General features: G+C 37.7%; 1 protein-coding gene across 8 annotated transcripts in view; it reads right to left on the bottom strand.

Annotated features, from left to right (window-relative positions):
* LOC131683301 (protein sex-lethal-like) overlaps positions 1-17,616 on the bottom strand; it is an 814,973-nt gene that overhangs the window by 543,626 nt on the left and 253,731 nt on the right. For 7 of the 8 annotated variants that reach the window (XR_009304490.1, XM_058965145.1, XM_058965147.1 and 4 more), the window contains one exon: positions 15,809-16,087. Coding sequence is in view for 7 of the 8 variants with exons in the window: in XM_058965145.1 (XP_058821128.1) it covers positions 15,809-16,087 (279 nt within the window). In the remaining variant the exon portion in view is untranslated. The remainder of the gene's footprint in view (positions 1-15,808; positions 16,088-17,616) is intronic. The other variant, XM_058965146.1, reaches the window with a different exon arrangement.

The following is a 17,616-nucleotide window of genomic DNA, read 5'->3' as shown; positions in this document are numbered from 1 at the left end:
TGATCTAAATAACGATTGTGTTGATTTTGTATATGGTTTATTTTGTTTGAGTCCTAGCAATGCAATTTTCTCAAACATATATTGTAATGTTTCGTTTTCACCAACGACAGGAAGTAGAATGCCCTCATTTTCAGAGTCAGGAATAAAATCTAAGTTGCGCTGATTAAAATCACCATAAATATGAACTTTAAATTCTGGAGGAAAATTAGAGATTATTTCTTCAGCTGCTTGAAAGAAAATCTCATATGTTGATTTGCAAGCTAGGTCCGGTGGAAAGTACACTGAGACAAAAATGTGGATTTCATCAGCGATATGTGCTTTAACCCATACATGTTCAAATTCTTTGAATTTTGGTGAGACAATAAGATCGGAATTAAATATAGATGAAACTGAGATGAGAACTCCTCCGCCTGACATTCTTTGGGTTAGCTGTAAATCACGATCATCTCTAAAAACATTATAGTCACTACCAAAAACCTCTTCACTTTTTACATCCTCATTCCAACTTGTTTCGGTACCTAGAATTATCGAAAATGAGGAGCCTAATATATTCTTATGGATTTCGTTCATCTTTCCGGCGCTCCTCATTCTATTAAAATTTTGACAGTAAACCAAAATTTAAGTGGCTTTCGAAGAAGTTGGTTGTGATTCGTTATTCGTAAAAATATTGTTTAAAACTATTGTACTGTTACCAGCTGCGTCATGCTTGTCCTGGTCTGCCTCTGAGAAGTGCGTTAAAATTGGCGAAAACACGAACGTTCACAGGAGCAAGATGAACAATGATGTTGATTGTTATGGTGATTGTTGTTAAGATTATTGTTGTTTCTATTGTAAATGCTGTTTCTGTTGTTGTTGTTGCTGTAACTGCTGTTTCTGTTTTCGTTGTGGTTGTTGTTATTTCTATTGTAGTTGTTGTTGCTGTTGTAGTTGCTGTTTCTGTTGTAGTTGCTTATTCTGTGATTAATGTTGTTGTTGTTACTGCTGTTAATGTTGTTGTTTCTGTTTCCGTTGTGGTCGTTATTGTTTATGTTGTGCCTGTTTCTATTGAAGTTGTTGGTGGTATTATTGGACTTGTAGCTGTTGTTTTTGTTGCTATTGTTGTTGTTTCTATTTTGGTTGTAGTTGTGATTATTGTTATTGTTGTACTTATTGCGGTTCCTGTTCTTATTGTACTTGCTATCTTTGTTGTTGTAGTTGTTATTGTTCTTACTGTTGATATTGCTGTATTTTGTACCCTGTTTTCTTCTCGATTTTTTACTCTTTGCTGCTTTATCTTTCTCTTTTTGTTGTTTAATACGACGCTGTTTACGTAAGTCATATTCTGACCAGTCGGAGCGCCACACTCTTTTCGAACCAAGTGTGCGCCATCCATCTTTTGCCACTTGATTATGCTGCGAACCTGAGATAGCAGTTTTATTTGAAACCACGGTCAATTCGTCCATCAGACTGGGGGGAGACACCGCAGGTGTCAAACGAGCATTATTAACACTGGTTTCCAGGGTACTAATTGTCGCGGCAATTGCCCTTACTTCGTCTAAAATATCGTCCCCAACAGCGCTGGCTTGTTATTTTATTTCGTCAAGAGCATCACGAGCAGAAAACGACTGGTTACCGGTATGTTCGTTGCATTGAGACTGGTTAATGGTTATTACGCTTAAATTTTGAACTTCGCAGCATATTTTTTTTAGCTCACGAGTCAGGTCAGTTGTGAGCTCCACCACGTACTCCTCAATGCGCTTCCTTGTGGATTCCATAGATATGTTGAATAATGACGTTATATGATTTTTTAAAACAACGAGCTCATCGGCCTTATTGACCGCATTGTTTTCCATAGTGCGCGATAATGTTGACACCGCATAATCAACTTTCGCGCAGGTGATATTATTTACATTAGTCACCGCTTCTTTTAGCTGGTGATAAATGTTGTCGAACAGTTCACCAAATGCGTTCAACTTTTTGATATCAGCAGCCATTCGAAGATTGGAATCCGTTTGCGTCTTGATTAAATTAAACAGCTGCTCCTGTTGGAAAAGCACTTTACGTGTGTCAATCCCCGTTTTAAGATTATGCTGACAATCCGAGCATAGAGGAATCATAAAAGACGTGATGTGATGCTCTTGGTGCCGTTGCACTCCTACACAGACCGCGTGATACGATTTGTTGCAAAATTCGCACTTCCATAAGAAACGATCATCACTAATTGAACACGATCGAACACTGCACGACATAATGCTGACTATTTTTTCGAAAATCGCGTGCGGCTTGAATAAAATTAATCAAATAAATACTTGTAGCGTAGCGCCGTTTAGCTACGTCTACTACCGGTAACGGTCGACTAAGAACATGATATATATATATATATATATATATATATATATATATATATATATATATATATATATATATATATATATATATATATATATATATATATATATATATATATATATATATATATATATATATATATATATATATATATATATATATATATATATATATATATATATATATATATATATATATATATATATATATATATATATATATATATATATATATATATATATATATATATATATATATATATATATATATATATATATATATATATATATATATATATATATATATATATATATATATATATATATATATATATATATATATATATATATATATATATATATATATATATATATATATATATATATATAGCACTTTTTGGTTGCTTTCGGGGTCCCAAACAACTGTGCAAAATTTGGGGTCGATTGATTTTGACCCGGCGTAGCGCATTGCGTTTGAAATTTGTATGGAGATTAGTATGGGAAAACCTTCATTTTTGCATTTTTAATTCTACAGATTACAATTCTTCCTGCAGTATGCCAACAAATAGATAGAAGTATAGTCCAGGATATGCTGAACAACTTTGCCGAATGATGTATGGTGTTAGAATGTCTCTAAGCCAAGTTATAGCTGTTCAAAGTTCAATACATCGATTTAAATGCCAAAAATCATTTTTATTGCCAACACTGCGGGTGTACCAATGAAATTTCATATTTTTCCAAAATAACATTATATATTTTAGATTTACCACATAGGTATGTTTGGATGAATTATTCAAAAGCCTTAGCTCAATTTCATGAGCGTAGGTAGTTTGGCAATAGGGCGTAGTGAGTGGTGAGGGGGGGGGGGGGGATATGTAGAAATTCGAACTGAAATGTTGTCGAGTTGGAATGTTCAGATGAATTATTTCGAAACATTTACACATTGTCCTACTAGAGTGACAGGAAAAAAATTACCCCTATCGGCCCATACCTGAGTCAATTCCTAGTCCCACCAGGAGTACTTGTTCCAAATTTGAAGCAAATCGGACAAATCTAGCTACCGGACCAACGTGCCTGAAGTTTGTATGGGATTTTTCGACAATTTACATGGAGAAAATCCACTAACTCGCATTTTCGCCGCTAGGCGGCTCTCTATGCATCGTATCATCATTGTAAGTGAAAATAAGAAACATCATTTAATTGTCTACAACTTTGTCGAAGACTGCTAGTGAATCCGGCTTTGTTAAAAGAAGTTATTAAACTTTAAACGAAGTGATGTCTGGGTCAGTTTTGCATGGGGCCTAGCAGTGCGTGGTTGTCTATCGGTACGCGATTCCCACCAACAATACATTTTTGTGAGATAATGGTTAGGTTTAGGTGAATAGTATGTTCAGAAGATTTATAGTAAGTAATACGAGTCATGTTTTGGTTAGAAAATTTTAGTTCCACATTTTACCGTATAGAGGGCGCCAACACTAACTTTTCAACGGAAAGAGATAGAGATTAAGTGTCTTCCACAAACTTGTACAATAAGCATTTTTATATAATTCTTCCGAACATCTCGATACCCTATCTCACTTCTATGAAAAGTTAGTGTTGGCGCCGTCTATGCGGTCACAGGTGGAACTAAAATTTTCAAACCAAAACATAACTCGTATTATCTACTACAATTTTTCTGAACATACCATTCAGCTAAATCTAACCATTATCTCACAAAAATGTATGGTTGGTGGGAATCGAGTACCGATACACAACCATGCATTGCTAGGCCCCATGCAAAACTGACTTAGACATCACTTCGCTAAAAGTTTAATAACTTCTTTTAACAAAGTCGGATTCACTAGCAGTCTTCGACAAAGTTGTAGGCAATTAAATGATCTTTCTTATTTTCACTTACAGTGATAATACGATGTATACAGTGCCGCCAAGCGGCGAAAATGCGAATTAGTGAGTTTTCTCCATGTAAATTGGCCAAAAATCTCATACAAACTTCTGGCACGTTGGTCCGGTAGCTAGACTTGTCCGATTTACTTCAAATTTGGAGCAAGTACCCCTGGTGGGACTAGGAATCGACTCAGGGATGGGCCGATTGAGTTTTCAAAAATTTATCATTTTTCTGGGCACTCTATTGTCCTACGCATAATAGTAACGATGAAATAAAACATACTGTATCCCTTTGCCTTGCCTTTTATCAATAGAAGTTACGTTACAGACTGAATCAACTGATGTCGAGTTGATATGTCAGAGGATTATGTTTCGGTATAATATTCATGATTTGATAGTATGCTCTTTTCTATGCTGTTCGATCACGAGGCGTGAAGCTAATTTCTGGATTTCGACATGACATCCACCAGATCCCTACATCAATTTTTGCTTCAGGTGATCGAACAGCATCGAAATGAGCATCCCGTCAAATCATAGTGCGTATTAAACTGAAATATAATCAATGCAATCCTCTGACATATCAACTCGACATCAGTTGATTCAGTCTGTAACGTAACTTCTATTGATAAAAGTCAAGGCAAAAGGATTCAGTATGTTTTATTTCATTGTTACTATTATTCGTAGGACATTGTGTAAATGTTTTGAAATAATTCGTCTGAACATTCCAACTCGACAACATTCCAGTTCGAATTTCTACATATTAAAGTCACCTCCCCCCCCCCCCTCACCACTCACTACGTCCTATTTCTCAACTACCTACGTTCATGAAATTGAGCTAAGGCTTTTGAATAATTCATTCAAACATTCCAATGTGGTAAATATAAGATATATAATGTTATTTTGGAATGATATATGAAATACCATTGGTACACCCGCAGTGTTGGCAATAAAAATGATTTTTGGCATTTAATTCGATGTATTGAACTTTGAACAGCTATAACTTGGCTTAGAGACATTCTAACACCATACATCCTTCGGCAAAGTTGTTCAGCATATCCTGGACTATACTTCTATCTATTTGTTCGCATACTACAGAAAGAATTGTAGTCTGTAGAATTGAAAATGCAAAAATGAAGGTTTTCCCATACTAATCTCCATACAAATTTCAAACGCAATGCGCCACGCCGAGTCAACACCAATCGACCCCAAATTTTGCACAGTTGTTTGGGACTCCAAAAGGTACCAAAAAGTACTGTGCTCGGTTGATGTGGCTATGAATACGTTTTTGCCTATCTCATATAAAGAAAGGCTATGCAATCACTGTAAAAATCGACTTTTTAACCAAGGCCCGGAGGGCCGAGTGTCATACACCATTCGATTCAGTTCGTCGAGATCGGTAAATGTGTGTGTATGTATGTGTGTGTCATTTAAACTCACACAATTTTCTCAGAGATGGCTGAACCGATTTTCGCAAACTTAGATTCATCTGAAAGGTATAACATAAGCATAAGCTGCTATTGAATTTTTAGTTGATCCGACTTCCGGTTCCGGAGTTACGGGTTGAAGAGTGCGGTCACACAGCAAATTCCCATATAAACTGGAACCACCATGATGTTAAAATGATGTAAAACATATTAAAATTGATGTAACATTACTCTAGTTTGCGGGATAGGATCACTAATGATCAATCAAAGCAGCTTTGACCACATTGGCCACCTATGACGGTTCATGACGCCCCCGGGGACCCGCCAAGTTCCTAAGCTAATATCACACCCATTCCCCAACGAATTCTCTACCGATTTTTACAAACCTGATTTCAAATGAAAGATACAGTAATACCATTGACTGCTGCTGAATTTCATTCGGTTCTGACTTTTGCTTCCGGAGTTACAGGGGTGTTAGGTAGGATACACTGGAATTTCCCATATAAATCGGTACAATCGTAATACCTCAGAGGCTAAAAACTATTGAAATGGTCACCAAATTACTTCTAATCGCAGATCTAGATAACTGATTGCCAATCAAACATTCTTTGAATATATTGTCCACTATCGACGATTCCGGAAGTCCGGAATTCCGGGCATATTCCACAATTAAAGTCACATCGGTTCTTCGGTGATGACTGAACCGATTTTCTCAAAACAAGTCTCAAATGGAAGGCAAAATATGCAGTTGAGTATTGCGTCGCCGCCCCTCCTCCTCCGCCTTGCCCTTACACCACCCTCCTTCATCACTCCCCTCCTCTTGGACCACCCTCACGCCCGCATTTCCTTCATCCACCCTGTATACCGAAATAAGATGAAGGATTTCTGACGCATCCTCCACTCCCACTCTACCCATTCCCTCCACTTTCAAACCCATTCCACCAACATTTCAAAATATAATCACATGAAGATAACATTGAACTCATGCTGATTAAGTTAATTAAATATTATTCTTTTGCCTTTCTCATATAGAAAGTTTATGCAATTGCTCCAAAAACCGATTTTGCAACCGAGGCCCGGAGGGCCGAGTCTCATATAACATTCGACTCAGTTCGCCGAGATCGCAAAATATCTGTGTGTATGTATGTGTTTATTTTTTTTACAATGGAGAAGACCTTTACGTCCTAGCCCAGTACACGTCCTATTGGTAGGGTCCAATCTACCACACGGGGTGCACTGGGGGCGTGTCGGGCTCGAATGGTGACTAGCCATTAATACCGACTAAACTCCATTGGGCTCCGCCATCATTCCTCCCAGGAACTACCTCTCGGTATTACTTCTGGGGGGCGTATGTATGTGTGTATGTATGCATGTATGTATGTATGTGTGCATGTGCAGATTTGTTAACAAAATGTCCACATCGGTTTCTCGGAAATGGCTGAACGGATTTTTACAAACTAAGATTCAGATGAAAGGTATAATATTCCCATAGGTTGCTATTGAATTTCATTTTCAACCGACATCTTGTTCCGGATTACGAGTTGAAGAGTATGGTTACAAAACAAAATTTGTTGATTTGTCCACATCGGTTTCTCGGAATTTTCTGAACCGATTTGGCAAACTTGATTTTAAATGAAAGGTCCATCAGCTGCTGTTGAATTTTGTGTGGATCCGAGTTCTGGTTCCTGAATTACAGGGTGATACGTACGATCACGCAGCAAATCCCGATTCTAACGAATTCTGCGATGAATGTAAAAAGGTGATTTTTTTTCCAAAATGTAAACACAACTGTTGAATTTGTAGATCTAGGTCACCAACAGTCATTCAAAGTCTCTTTGGCCACACTGGCCACCATCGACGGATCCGGAAGCATCCAAATTCAGAATAACGGTTATATTGGTTTCTCGAAAATGGATAGACCGATTTGATCAACTTAGTCTCAAATGAAAGGTGTTGCGTCCCCGGAAACTGATATTAAATTCCATCTCCATCCGACTTCCGGCTCCGGAGTTACGGGTTGTGGAGTGCGATCACATAGAAAACTTCGATTCAAACCGATACCGCGATGAATGCAAAAAAAAGAAAAAAAAGGTGCTCTTATATATACTTACCAAGTGTAATAAGAATGAAAGACATTTCCATAATGTTATATTATACGAACCAGCTATTAAATCATAGTTTGGAGAAATGAGAAAGGCACAATTGCACCTCTAGGTGGATTAAAACAGGTTTTTCCATATAACAATGCCCCATCCTAATATATATAAATATATATATATATATATATATATATATATATATATATATATATATATATATATATATATATATATATATATATATATATATATATATATATATATATATATATATATATATATATATATATATATATATATATATATATATATATATATATATATATATATATATATATATATATATATATATATATATATATATATATATATATATATATATATATATATATATATATATATATATATATATATATATATATATATATATATATATATATATATATATATATATATATATATATATATATATATATATATATATATATATATATATATATATATATATATATATATATATATATATATATATATATATATATATATATATATATATTGTTGCGGAGATCCCTCGTCAGCGCAATTTTCAGTGTAACTGACAACCCGGCGCATGCAGCCAACCATCGGGATTAAAAGTGGGATGATGATGAAGCGAAAAAACGGGGCAAAAGTAGATTGGAGACATCGAACAAAAGCGGAGTGTTGAAGCGGAATTTAAAGTTTTTTTTGTAGCGAGATTGAAATTAATAGAAACACTGAAATTGTGAGTTTACGCCATTGGATTTAAATTGAATTTTTGTAAACTAAAAAATATATAAATATATTTGCAGCTTTGAAGCTTGCCGTGAAGGTTTGCTGTAAAAACCGTGTTTCATTTTCCGTTTCTCGCAACAAAATTCTTCAAAGAATTTCACTCATCAGTAAGTTGTAATGATGGGAGAGCCAACTGGATTTGATTGCATTCTTTGCGATCGGGAAAATGCGTCAGAAAACATGGTGCAATGTGATGGATGCCAGTCGTGGTGTCACTATAGCTGTGCAAATGTGAACGATTCTATCGCTGATATGAACCGAAGTTTCGTCTGTGAAAGATGCAAATCGAATGCTAAAGATAACATTGAGTCGAAATCACGTTGCAGTCAGAGCAGTAAAAATTCGACAAAGCCGACAAAATTGCAAATGCAGATGCTGGAAGAATTAAAAGCACTTCGTTTAAGACAGCTGGAAGAAGAAGAAGCCCACTCACGCATTGTCTTGGAACAAAAGGAACACTATCGGAAGAAGCGACAGGAAGAAGAGGAAAAGTTCATACAGGAAAAGTTCGATTTGATGGCATCAGGTTTAGTGGAGGAAGGACGAAGTAATCGGAGCAGCGCCAGTGGAGCGACGAGCCAGAGTGCAGTTAAAAAATGGGTGGAAAGTCAGCAGTGTCAGATTGACGGTGCCCCTATCGCAAATGAATCTGACATAGTAGCGACGAGGTCTACTCGTAACAACACACATAAGGCAAGTAGCGCACGTGCCACGCAGCACACTCATCATTCACAGTTTCGTCTTCCCACGCCACAGTTGCCGATCAATCTCCCAACATCCTCGAAATTGTTCGAAGAAAGTTCGCTACGGGCTGAATTGGATGAAGAAAATTCAAGAGCAAACGCAGGCCCGACTCGTCAGCAAATTGCTGCCAGGCAAGTAGTGAAGTGTGAACTGCCAATGTTTACCGGCAACCCTGAAGATTGGCCCATGTTCAACAGTAATTTCATCGCAACGACGGCGGCTTGCGGTTACACAAATGTAGAGAACATGGTTCGTCTCCAACGATCATTGCGTGGCCCTGCACTGGAAGCTGTCAGGAGCCGTTTACTACTACCGGCGTCGGTCCCGAGTGTGATGACAACGTTGAAAAAACTTTACGGAAAACCAGAGATGATTATAAATTCTCTGCTAACAAAGCTGCGCAGTGTACCCTCACCAAAGGCCGATAAACTAGACACGGTCATTGTCTTCGGGATGGCAGTGACAAACCTCTGCGATCATTTGATAGCAGCGGATCAGCAGGCACACTTATCAAACCCATGTCTATTACAAGAACTGGTAGAGAAGCTACCAGCCAATCTAAAGCTGGACTGGGCGGGTTTCAAACGACGGACAGATAGTGTAAATCTTAGGGTGTTCTCAATGTTTATGTCGGACTTAGTTGATGCAGCTGCCGATGTAACAGTCATGTCCACCGACTCCGTCAGGATGAAAGAAAAGGCGAAACTTGAAAGGCTATTCGTTCACACACAGGACGATTCGGAAGATTGTACAGAAAACGATATAAACACGGCGTCGATTGCGACACATAAGGGTACGGGAAAGTTTAAAAATTCAGATAATACGTACACCAAGCAGTGCCTTTGCTGTACTAAACAGAATCATCGAATCGCAGATTGTGAGGAGTTTCGGTACCTTGCTGTGGACGACCGTTGGAAGTTTGTACAACAGAATGAACTTTGTCGCACCTGCTTGAGTAGGCATGGACGTTGGCCTTGTAGAAACTGGAAAGGATGTAAGGTAGATGGATGTCGTTATCGTCATCATACACTTCTCCATTCACCTACAGTCGATGTAAATGATCGTTCATTAGTAGCAATGCACTTCGGAATATCATCCAACCTGTTTCGTATTATTCCTGTAAGACTGCACGGAAAAATGGGCCATGTTGACACATTTGCCTTTCTTGACGATGGTTCGTCTCTTACTATGATCGAAGATGAGCTTGCCTCTCAGTTAGGTGCAGAGGGTCCACAAACACCTTTATGCTTGCGCTGGACAGGGGAGGTTAAGAGAATGGAACCTGATTCGCGAAAAATTCGACTTATGATTTCGGGTACAACTTGTGACGAGAGGTATACGCTGGAGAACGTTCGCACGGTCAGCAAACCCGAGTTCCCGTCACAGACGCTGCACTACGACCAGTTAGCCAAAGTTTACCCTCATCTACGAGGTATTCCTGTTCAAAGTTATGATTCCATCCAACCTCGCATTCTGATAGGCCTTGATAATCTACGAATACAAGTGCCTTTAAAAGTTCGTGAAGGAAGAGCAACAGAACCTGTTGCTATGAAGACTCGCTTAGGATGGTGTATTTACGGGAACGTTTCACAAGAACAGCACAGGACTTCGAATTATTTGCATTGCTACGAGTGCAACCATTCAGTATCCGCGGATGAACAGCTACACCAGCTAGTGAAAGAATATTTTGCTGTAGAAGAAGCTACAATTACAAAAGGAATTGAACCGAAGGAAAACAAACGGAAATCCTCGAACGAACGACGAAAAGAGTTGGTCAAGGATATGAAACTGGTCTCTTATGGAAACAAGATGCTATACACTTTCCGGAAAGCTATTCGATGGCTCTTAATCGCTTAAAGAGTCTCGAGAAACGACTTCAGCGGGATCCAGATCTGTGTGTCAGAATTAAGCAACAAATCATGGATTATCAAACGAAGGGCTATGCGCACCGCGCTACAAGCGATGAATTGAATTCGATCGATCCTGATCAAGTTTGGTACTTGCCGCTTGGGATTGTAAAACATCCTCGTAAGCCAGGGAAAGTCCGTTTAATTTGGGACGCTGCCGCCAAGGCAGGAGGTGTGTCATTCAACGATAAAATACTAAAAGGACCGGATATGCTGTCATCCCTACCGGCCGTATTGATACGATTCCGGCAACGGAACATCGCGATATGTGGGGACATTCGCGAAATGTTCCATCAGATTCGAATTCGCAACCCAGATAGACAATCACAACGTTTCTTATGGCGAGAGAATTCCTCCCAAGCTCCAATTATATTCATTATGGATGTTGCTACCTTTGGGTCTGCTTGTTCGCCATGTACAGCACAATATATAAAAAATTTAAATGCTAAGGAGTTCAAGGAACAGTATCCTCGTGCTGTTGAAGCAATTTTGAAAAGCCATTACGTGGACGACCTGTTGGACAGCGTGGATACCATTGAAGAGGCGGTGAAGTTAATTGAGGAAGTAAAAACTATACATAAGGCAGGCGGGTTCGAAATTCGCAACTTTCTTTCTAATTCATTCGAAGTGCTGCGGAAAGTCGGTGAAATTACTAACGTTAAATATCCTAGTTTGAAGTCTAACGAAGCTGCGCCTAACGAAGTAGTATTGGGTCTCCTTTGGTGCCCGCAGAGTGACATCTTTACATTCTCTACGACAATGAGACCAGACATCCAAACCGTACTAGAAAACGACGCGGCACCTACAAAACGTCAAGTACTCCGTGCTGTAATGACAATTTTTGACCCATTAGGATTGATATCTTGCTACACAGTGCATGGCAAAATACTAATGCAGGACATTTGGAGAACGGGAATAGCTTGGGACAACGCAATTGGCGATGAGTTGGTGGATAAATGGCAACGATGGGTCAAAGTTTTGTTATCCTTGGACCGCGTATCAGTTCCCCGTTGCTTGCTCCCCAAAACGGACATGACTTCTTTAGAAGGTTGCGAACTACACACGTTTGTGGACGCCAGTGAGTCGGCATATGCTTGCGTTGTATACATACGGTGTGTCGTTGACGGAAAACCAAGGTGCAGTCTAGTGGCAGCAAAAACAAAAGTAGCACCACTGAAACCTTTAAGCATTCCTAAACTGGAGTTACAGGCGGCACTGATTGGGGTACGTTTGGCAAAAAGTGTACTCGATGCTCTCACATTGCCAATCAAACGGAAAGTGTTTTGGACAGATTCGACGACGGTGTTATCATGGCTGCACTCTGATAGTCGGCGCTATCATCAGTTCGTGGGATTTCGCGTGGGCGAGATTCTATCGTTGGCGGAAATTACAGAATGGCGTTATGTACCATCCAAACTAAACTCGGCGGACTGCGCTACTAAGTGGAAAGGTGAACCTGATCTTGATCCGTTGAGCACCTGGTTTACTGGACCTGCATTCTTGTATTATTGCGAAAACAGCTGGCCAAAATTGCCCAGTTTATATGAAGTTAAAGTGGAGCTCAAATCGGTTTATGTACACCAAGAAGTAATGCCTATCGTCGATCTTTGTCGCTTTTCATCTTGGGACAGATTGGTGAGAACAATGTGCTACGTTTATCGTTTTGCCGCTACCATCATGCAGCGTAAACTCGATCCGAAACATCCCGTTGGACTAATCAACCAAGAAGAGTTCCAGAAGGCCGAAAATTTCCTGTGGCGTTTAGCACAAACCGAGACATTTCCTGAAGAACAAAGGACCTTGCAGAAGCAGCTGGAACCTGACATGTACAGTGAGAAGCTCTCGAGGTGCAGCCCTTTATACAAGCTCACGGTATTTATGGATGAGGAAGGAGTGATGAGATTAGGAGGTCGTATAGGGGCTGCACCTCACACCCCCTTCGAAGCTAAGTACCCCATCATCCTTCCTAAAAACCACACAGTGACTCGTCTTATTGTTTATAGATATCATCAACGTTTTCTTCACGCAAATCACGAAACGGTCGTGAACGAGCTGAGACAACGATTCTGGATACCTAGACTTCGATCCATAGTGCGACGAGTGGCAAAAGAATGCCAGTACTGTAAAATCTACAAAGCAGTTCCAAAGCCACCAATAATGGGACCTCTACCGAGGGTGCGACTGACACCGTTTATAAGACCTTTTACATTCACGGGTGTGGACTATTTCGGTCCAATTTATGTAAAAGTGGGACGCAGTTTATCTAAGCGATGGATCGCACTTTTCACCTGTTTGACAGTGCGAGCAGTACATCTGGAGGTCGTGCACTCTCTCTCAACTATATCGTGCGTCAAGGCTATTCGAAGGTTCGTGGTCCGACGGGGATCACCTCAGGAGATATATTCGGACAACGGGACGAATTTCATCGGTGCTAGCCGTTTGCTGTTGGAGCAACTAAGCGGCATAAATGAGGGATGTGCAAGGGCATTTACTAGTGCGCACACAAAATGGTTCTTTAACCCTCCGGCTACGCCCCATATGGGTGGCGCTTGGGAGCGTATGGTGCGCTCAGTGAAAACGGCTATGGCAGCGGTGGCAAACAGTCCGCGTCATCCCGACGACGAAACTTTGGAAACTATAGTACTAGAGGCCGAAGGGGTAGTTAATTCAAGACCACTCACATATGTTCCGTTGGAGTCAGCGGATGCCGAGTCCCTTACCCCAAACCACTTTTTACTCTATGGTAGGTCAGGAGTAGCACAAGCGCCATCCAATTTTGAACAGCTTGGCCATGTTCAACGAGATAGTTGGAAGCTAGCTCAACATTTAGTTGATGAATTTTGGCGCAGATGGCTTAAGGAGTACGTACCAATGCTTACTCGTCGCGCTAAGTGGTTCGACCCTGTTCGACCTATTCAACGAGGAGATTTGGTTATTGTTATTGATGATTCGAAGCGGAATCTTTGGGAACGTGGTGTAGTTGATGATGTGACTACTGGCAAAGACGGTCAGGTGAGATCGGCACTGGTGAGAACGTCTGGTGGTATCAAACGACGTTCAGCCGTTAGATTTCTGGATGTCGCGAAATCAGATGTTGGAAGTAAACGTGATATGCCTGGGTCCCAATTACACGGGGAGGGGGATGTTGCGGAGATCCCTCGTCAGCGCAATTTTCAGTGTAACTGACAACCCGGCGCATGCAGCCAACCATCGGGATTAAAAGTGGGATGATGATGAAGCGAAAAAACGGGGCAAAAGTAGATTGGAGACATCGAACAAAAGCGGAGTGTTGAAGCGGAATTTAAAGTTTTTTTTGTAGCGAGATTGAAATTAATAGAAACACTGAAATTGTGAGTTTACGCCATTGGATTTAAATTGAATTTTTGTAAACTAAAAAATATATAAATATATTTGCAGCTTTGAAGCTTGCCGTGAAGGTTTGCTGTAAAAACCGTGTTTCATTTTCCGTTTCTCGCAACATATATATATATATATATATATATATATATATATATATATATATATATATATATATATATATATATATATATATATATATATATATATATATATATATATATATATATATATATATATATATATATATATATATATATATATATATATATATATATATATATATATATATATATATATATATATATATATATATATATATATATATATATATATATATATATATATATATATATATATATATATATATATATATATATATATATATATATATATATATATATATATATATATATATATATATATATATATATATATATATATATATATATATATATATCAAATCTCAATTGTTACAAAGTTGTTGAACTTTTTGTGTTTAGAACTTAATTGTCTTAAAATACCTCTAACTCAAAAAGTATACTTTGTGTTGCAAACCTTTTAGGTGCATTGAGAAGGTAAGAAAATTTCCCCTATTGAGTGATTCTCTTACATGTTTCAGCTAATTAGTTTAAGTAACCTTTTCAAAGTAATATATGGGAAATTTTACGATTTTCATCGATTTTTCGTTCATTTCTCCAAAATTTTAATAGTTAACATCATCATTTGAAAAATTCATAAGATATGAGATTCGTACTATGCGGGTATTTATTTGTCTCAAAACACCTCTAACTCAAAAAGTATGCTTTGTGTTTCAAATCATTTACGTGCATCTGGAAGGTGAGAAAAGTTCCCTTTGAGTGATTCTCTTACATGTTTCAGCTAATTAGTTTAAGTAACCTTTTCAAATATATTTGAAATTTTACGATTTTCATCGATTTTTCGTTCATTTCTCCAAAATTTTAATAGTTAACATCATCATTTTAATAATTCATATTATTGGTCTTGAAGAGCTGCATAATTCGTTCTTTGACATGATAAGATAAGAGACTTCTACTATATGGGTACAGCACAGTGGGAATCCGCGTAGTAGGAGACCCGTAGAAGGTAATGAAAAGATACAAGAAAGTATATCTTCCCTATGATAATACAACTGTTATGTATAATGTTTACATTGAATAAAATTACATAAATGACTGTAACATGTTTTGATAAGAGTACATTTGTAAAATTATGCATTACTCATGACTTACCTTTAAATCTCTCATAATTCGACAGCTCTCAATTGGGCCCATGGTTGAAAACATCGAGTAAAGTTCGCGTTCAATCATATCCTGTGGTAGATAGTTGACTATGAGATTTGTTCCAGAATAGTTGCTGCCACCAGGTCCGAAATTCATTCCAGATAAAGAGCTTGTACTTGAGGATGAAGTTTGAGGCACATTGCCAAATGTGCTACTTGAAGGCAGTTCGAACATTCGCGGTCTTGACGAATAAGAAAAATCTGAGTCCTGCCCATACGCATAATTCGACTGGAAAATTTCAAGCAATTTGAACTTGGCAATTTAACATTGATGACTAGAGTAAAGACGGATACTGGCTAAACTAATTTCAGTACACATTTTTTTCTGATTTAATTGTATTATTTAAACTTCAAAGGTGTTTTTGAAAATTTGTACTATTTGTGTTAAATGATCGTTAGTGTAATTGTGCAAAAAGACAAAATATAAGGAAAATGTGTATTAAAACTTGTATATAATTTATAAATAAAAGGAAGATAGAACATAGCATGTTAAAGTAGTCTGTAGAGCTAACATTCCTTTTATTTTTCGCTTTACATCGTTGATTGACTCGAACGTTACGATACTAGAAAACAATGACGCCTAGGATCAATCACTGTCAATAAGTTGTTTCCATTTCCTTCCTTTTATTCAAATATGTTAACACAAATCCCAAAAGGATAGAAATATCCTGGTCCAATTCGAACTTAGTAAAAGTTGATGAGCGATATAAATGAAACGCACGAATCGAAGACCGATCATAAAGGTATAATCTGAACGCAGCGCGATAACGGGCCTACGAAGCGGCTAGTGCAAAAACACGCGATTAATTATTTACACAAAAAAGGTCAAGTTTAGATCAATAATGTCTTCGGAAGGTTTTATCAGTATTTCATTACCTTTCCTCTGGTTTAGTACATTCAGTGAATAATCTCCCTAAAAGTGAGATATTTTTCTTATGTTTTTTTAAATGCATAGATAATGAAATCATATGTTCTGCAATGTTGTAGAGCTACTTTTTGCGAACAATTTTGCTTAAGAGTTCAAAGCTGTATCTTCCATACTTGAGATGTTATAGTGCCTTGTTTGTGGATGACCCCTTAAAATCATTTTTTAATATAACTTTTTTGGTATCATACCTATGAATTTAGAATATTTCACAAAGTTAGTTGTGTCAATGCCACCCGCAACTCTTAAGCACTGAACACCATTCGATGAAGAAAATAACAAAACAAATTCTTGTTTTTCTAATTAGTTGATTTCAACAGAAAAATGAAAAACATAACTAAATTTTCCCTTAATTTTGCGAGATTCTCAAATAATAGTTATTGAAAATTATTATTGATTTTGATTCAAGACGCACATCATACGAAATGACAGCAAAGTAGCCAAGATGCACACCTTACTGAAATACATAAAGGTAGCGACAGCAACTATGTTCATACACGTTGGGCATAACGGTTATGCCGGTAGGTAGTTGTCTCAGCTTGGAAAGCTTGTTTTAGCCTGGACGCAACTACCTGTACCAGTACAAAAATAAAACAGAAATTCAACTGACCTCATTTTGGTTTTACCTAGTTTTTCTTTAAAAACATTTCAATAAAGGGATGATTTTGATTAAAAAAAATTCAATACATGTATACTGAAAGTTGAAAGTATTGTCGAAAATTGTAAAAATCATTCTATTTCAGATTTAGTCGATTATATAGTAAAATTTCAATTATTAACAAATGTAATATGCAATATGATAATTATTTTTCATCTTTTGAGATTCCAAACTA

The sequence above is a fragment of the Topomyia yanbarensis genome, chromosome 2 (genome assembly GCF_030247195.1).
Source record: "Topomyia yanbarensis strain Yona2022 chromosome 2, ASM3024719v1, whole genome shotgun sequence".
Classification (NCBI taxonomy): domain Eukaryota; kingdom Metazoa; phylum Arthropoda; class Insecta; order Diptera; family Culicidae; genus Topomyia; species Topomyia yanbarensis.
The sequence above is the reverse complement of the archived record's forward strand: the minus strand, read 5'-3'. Positions and strand labels throughout refer to the sequence as shown.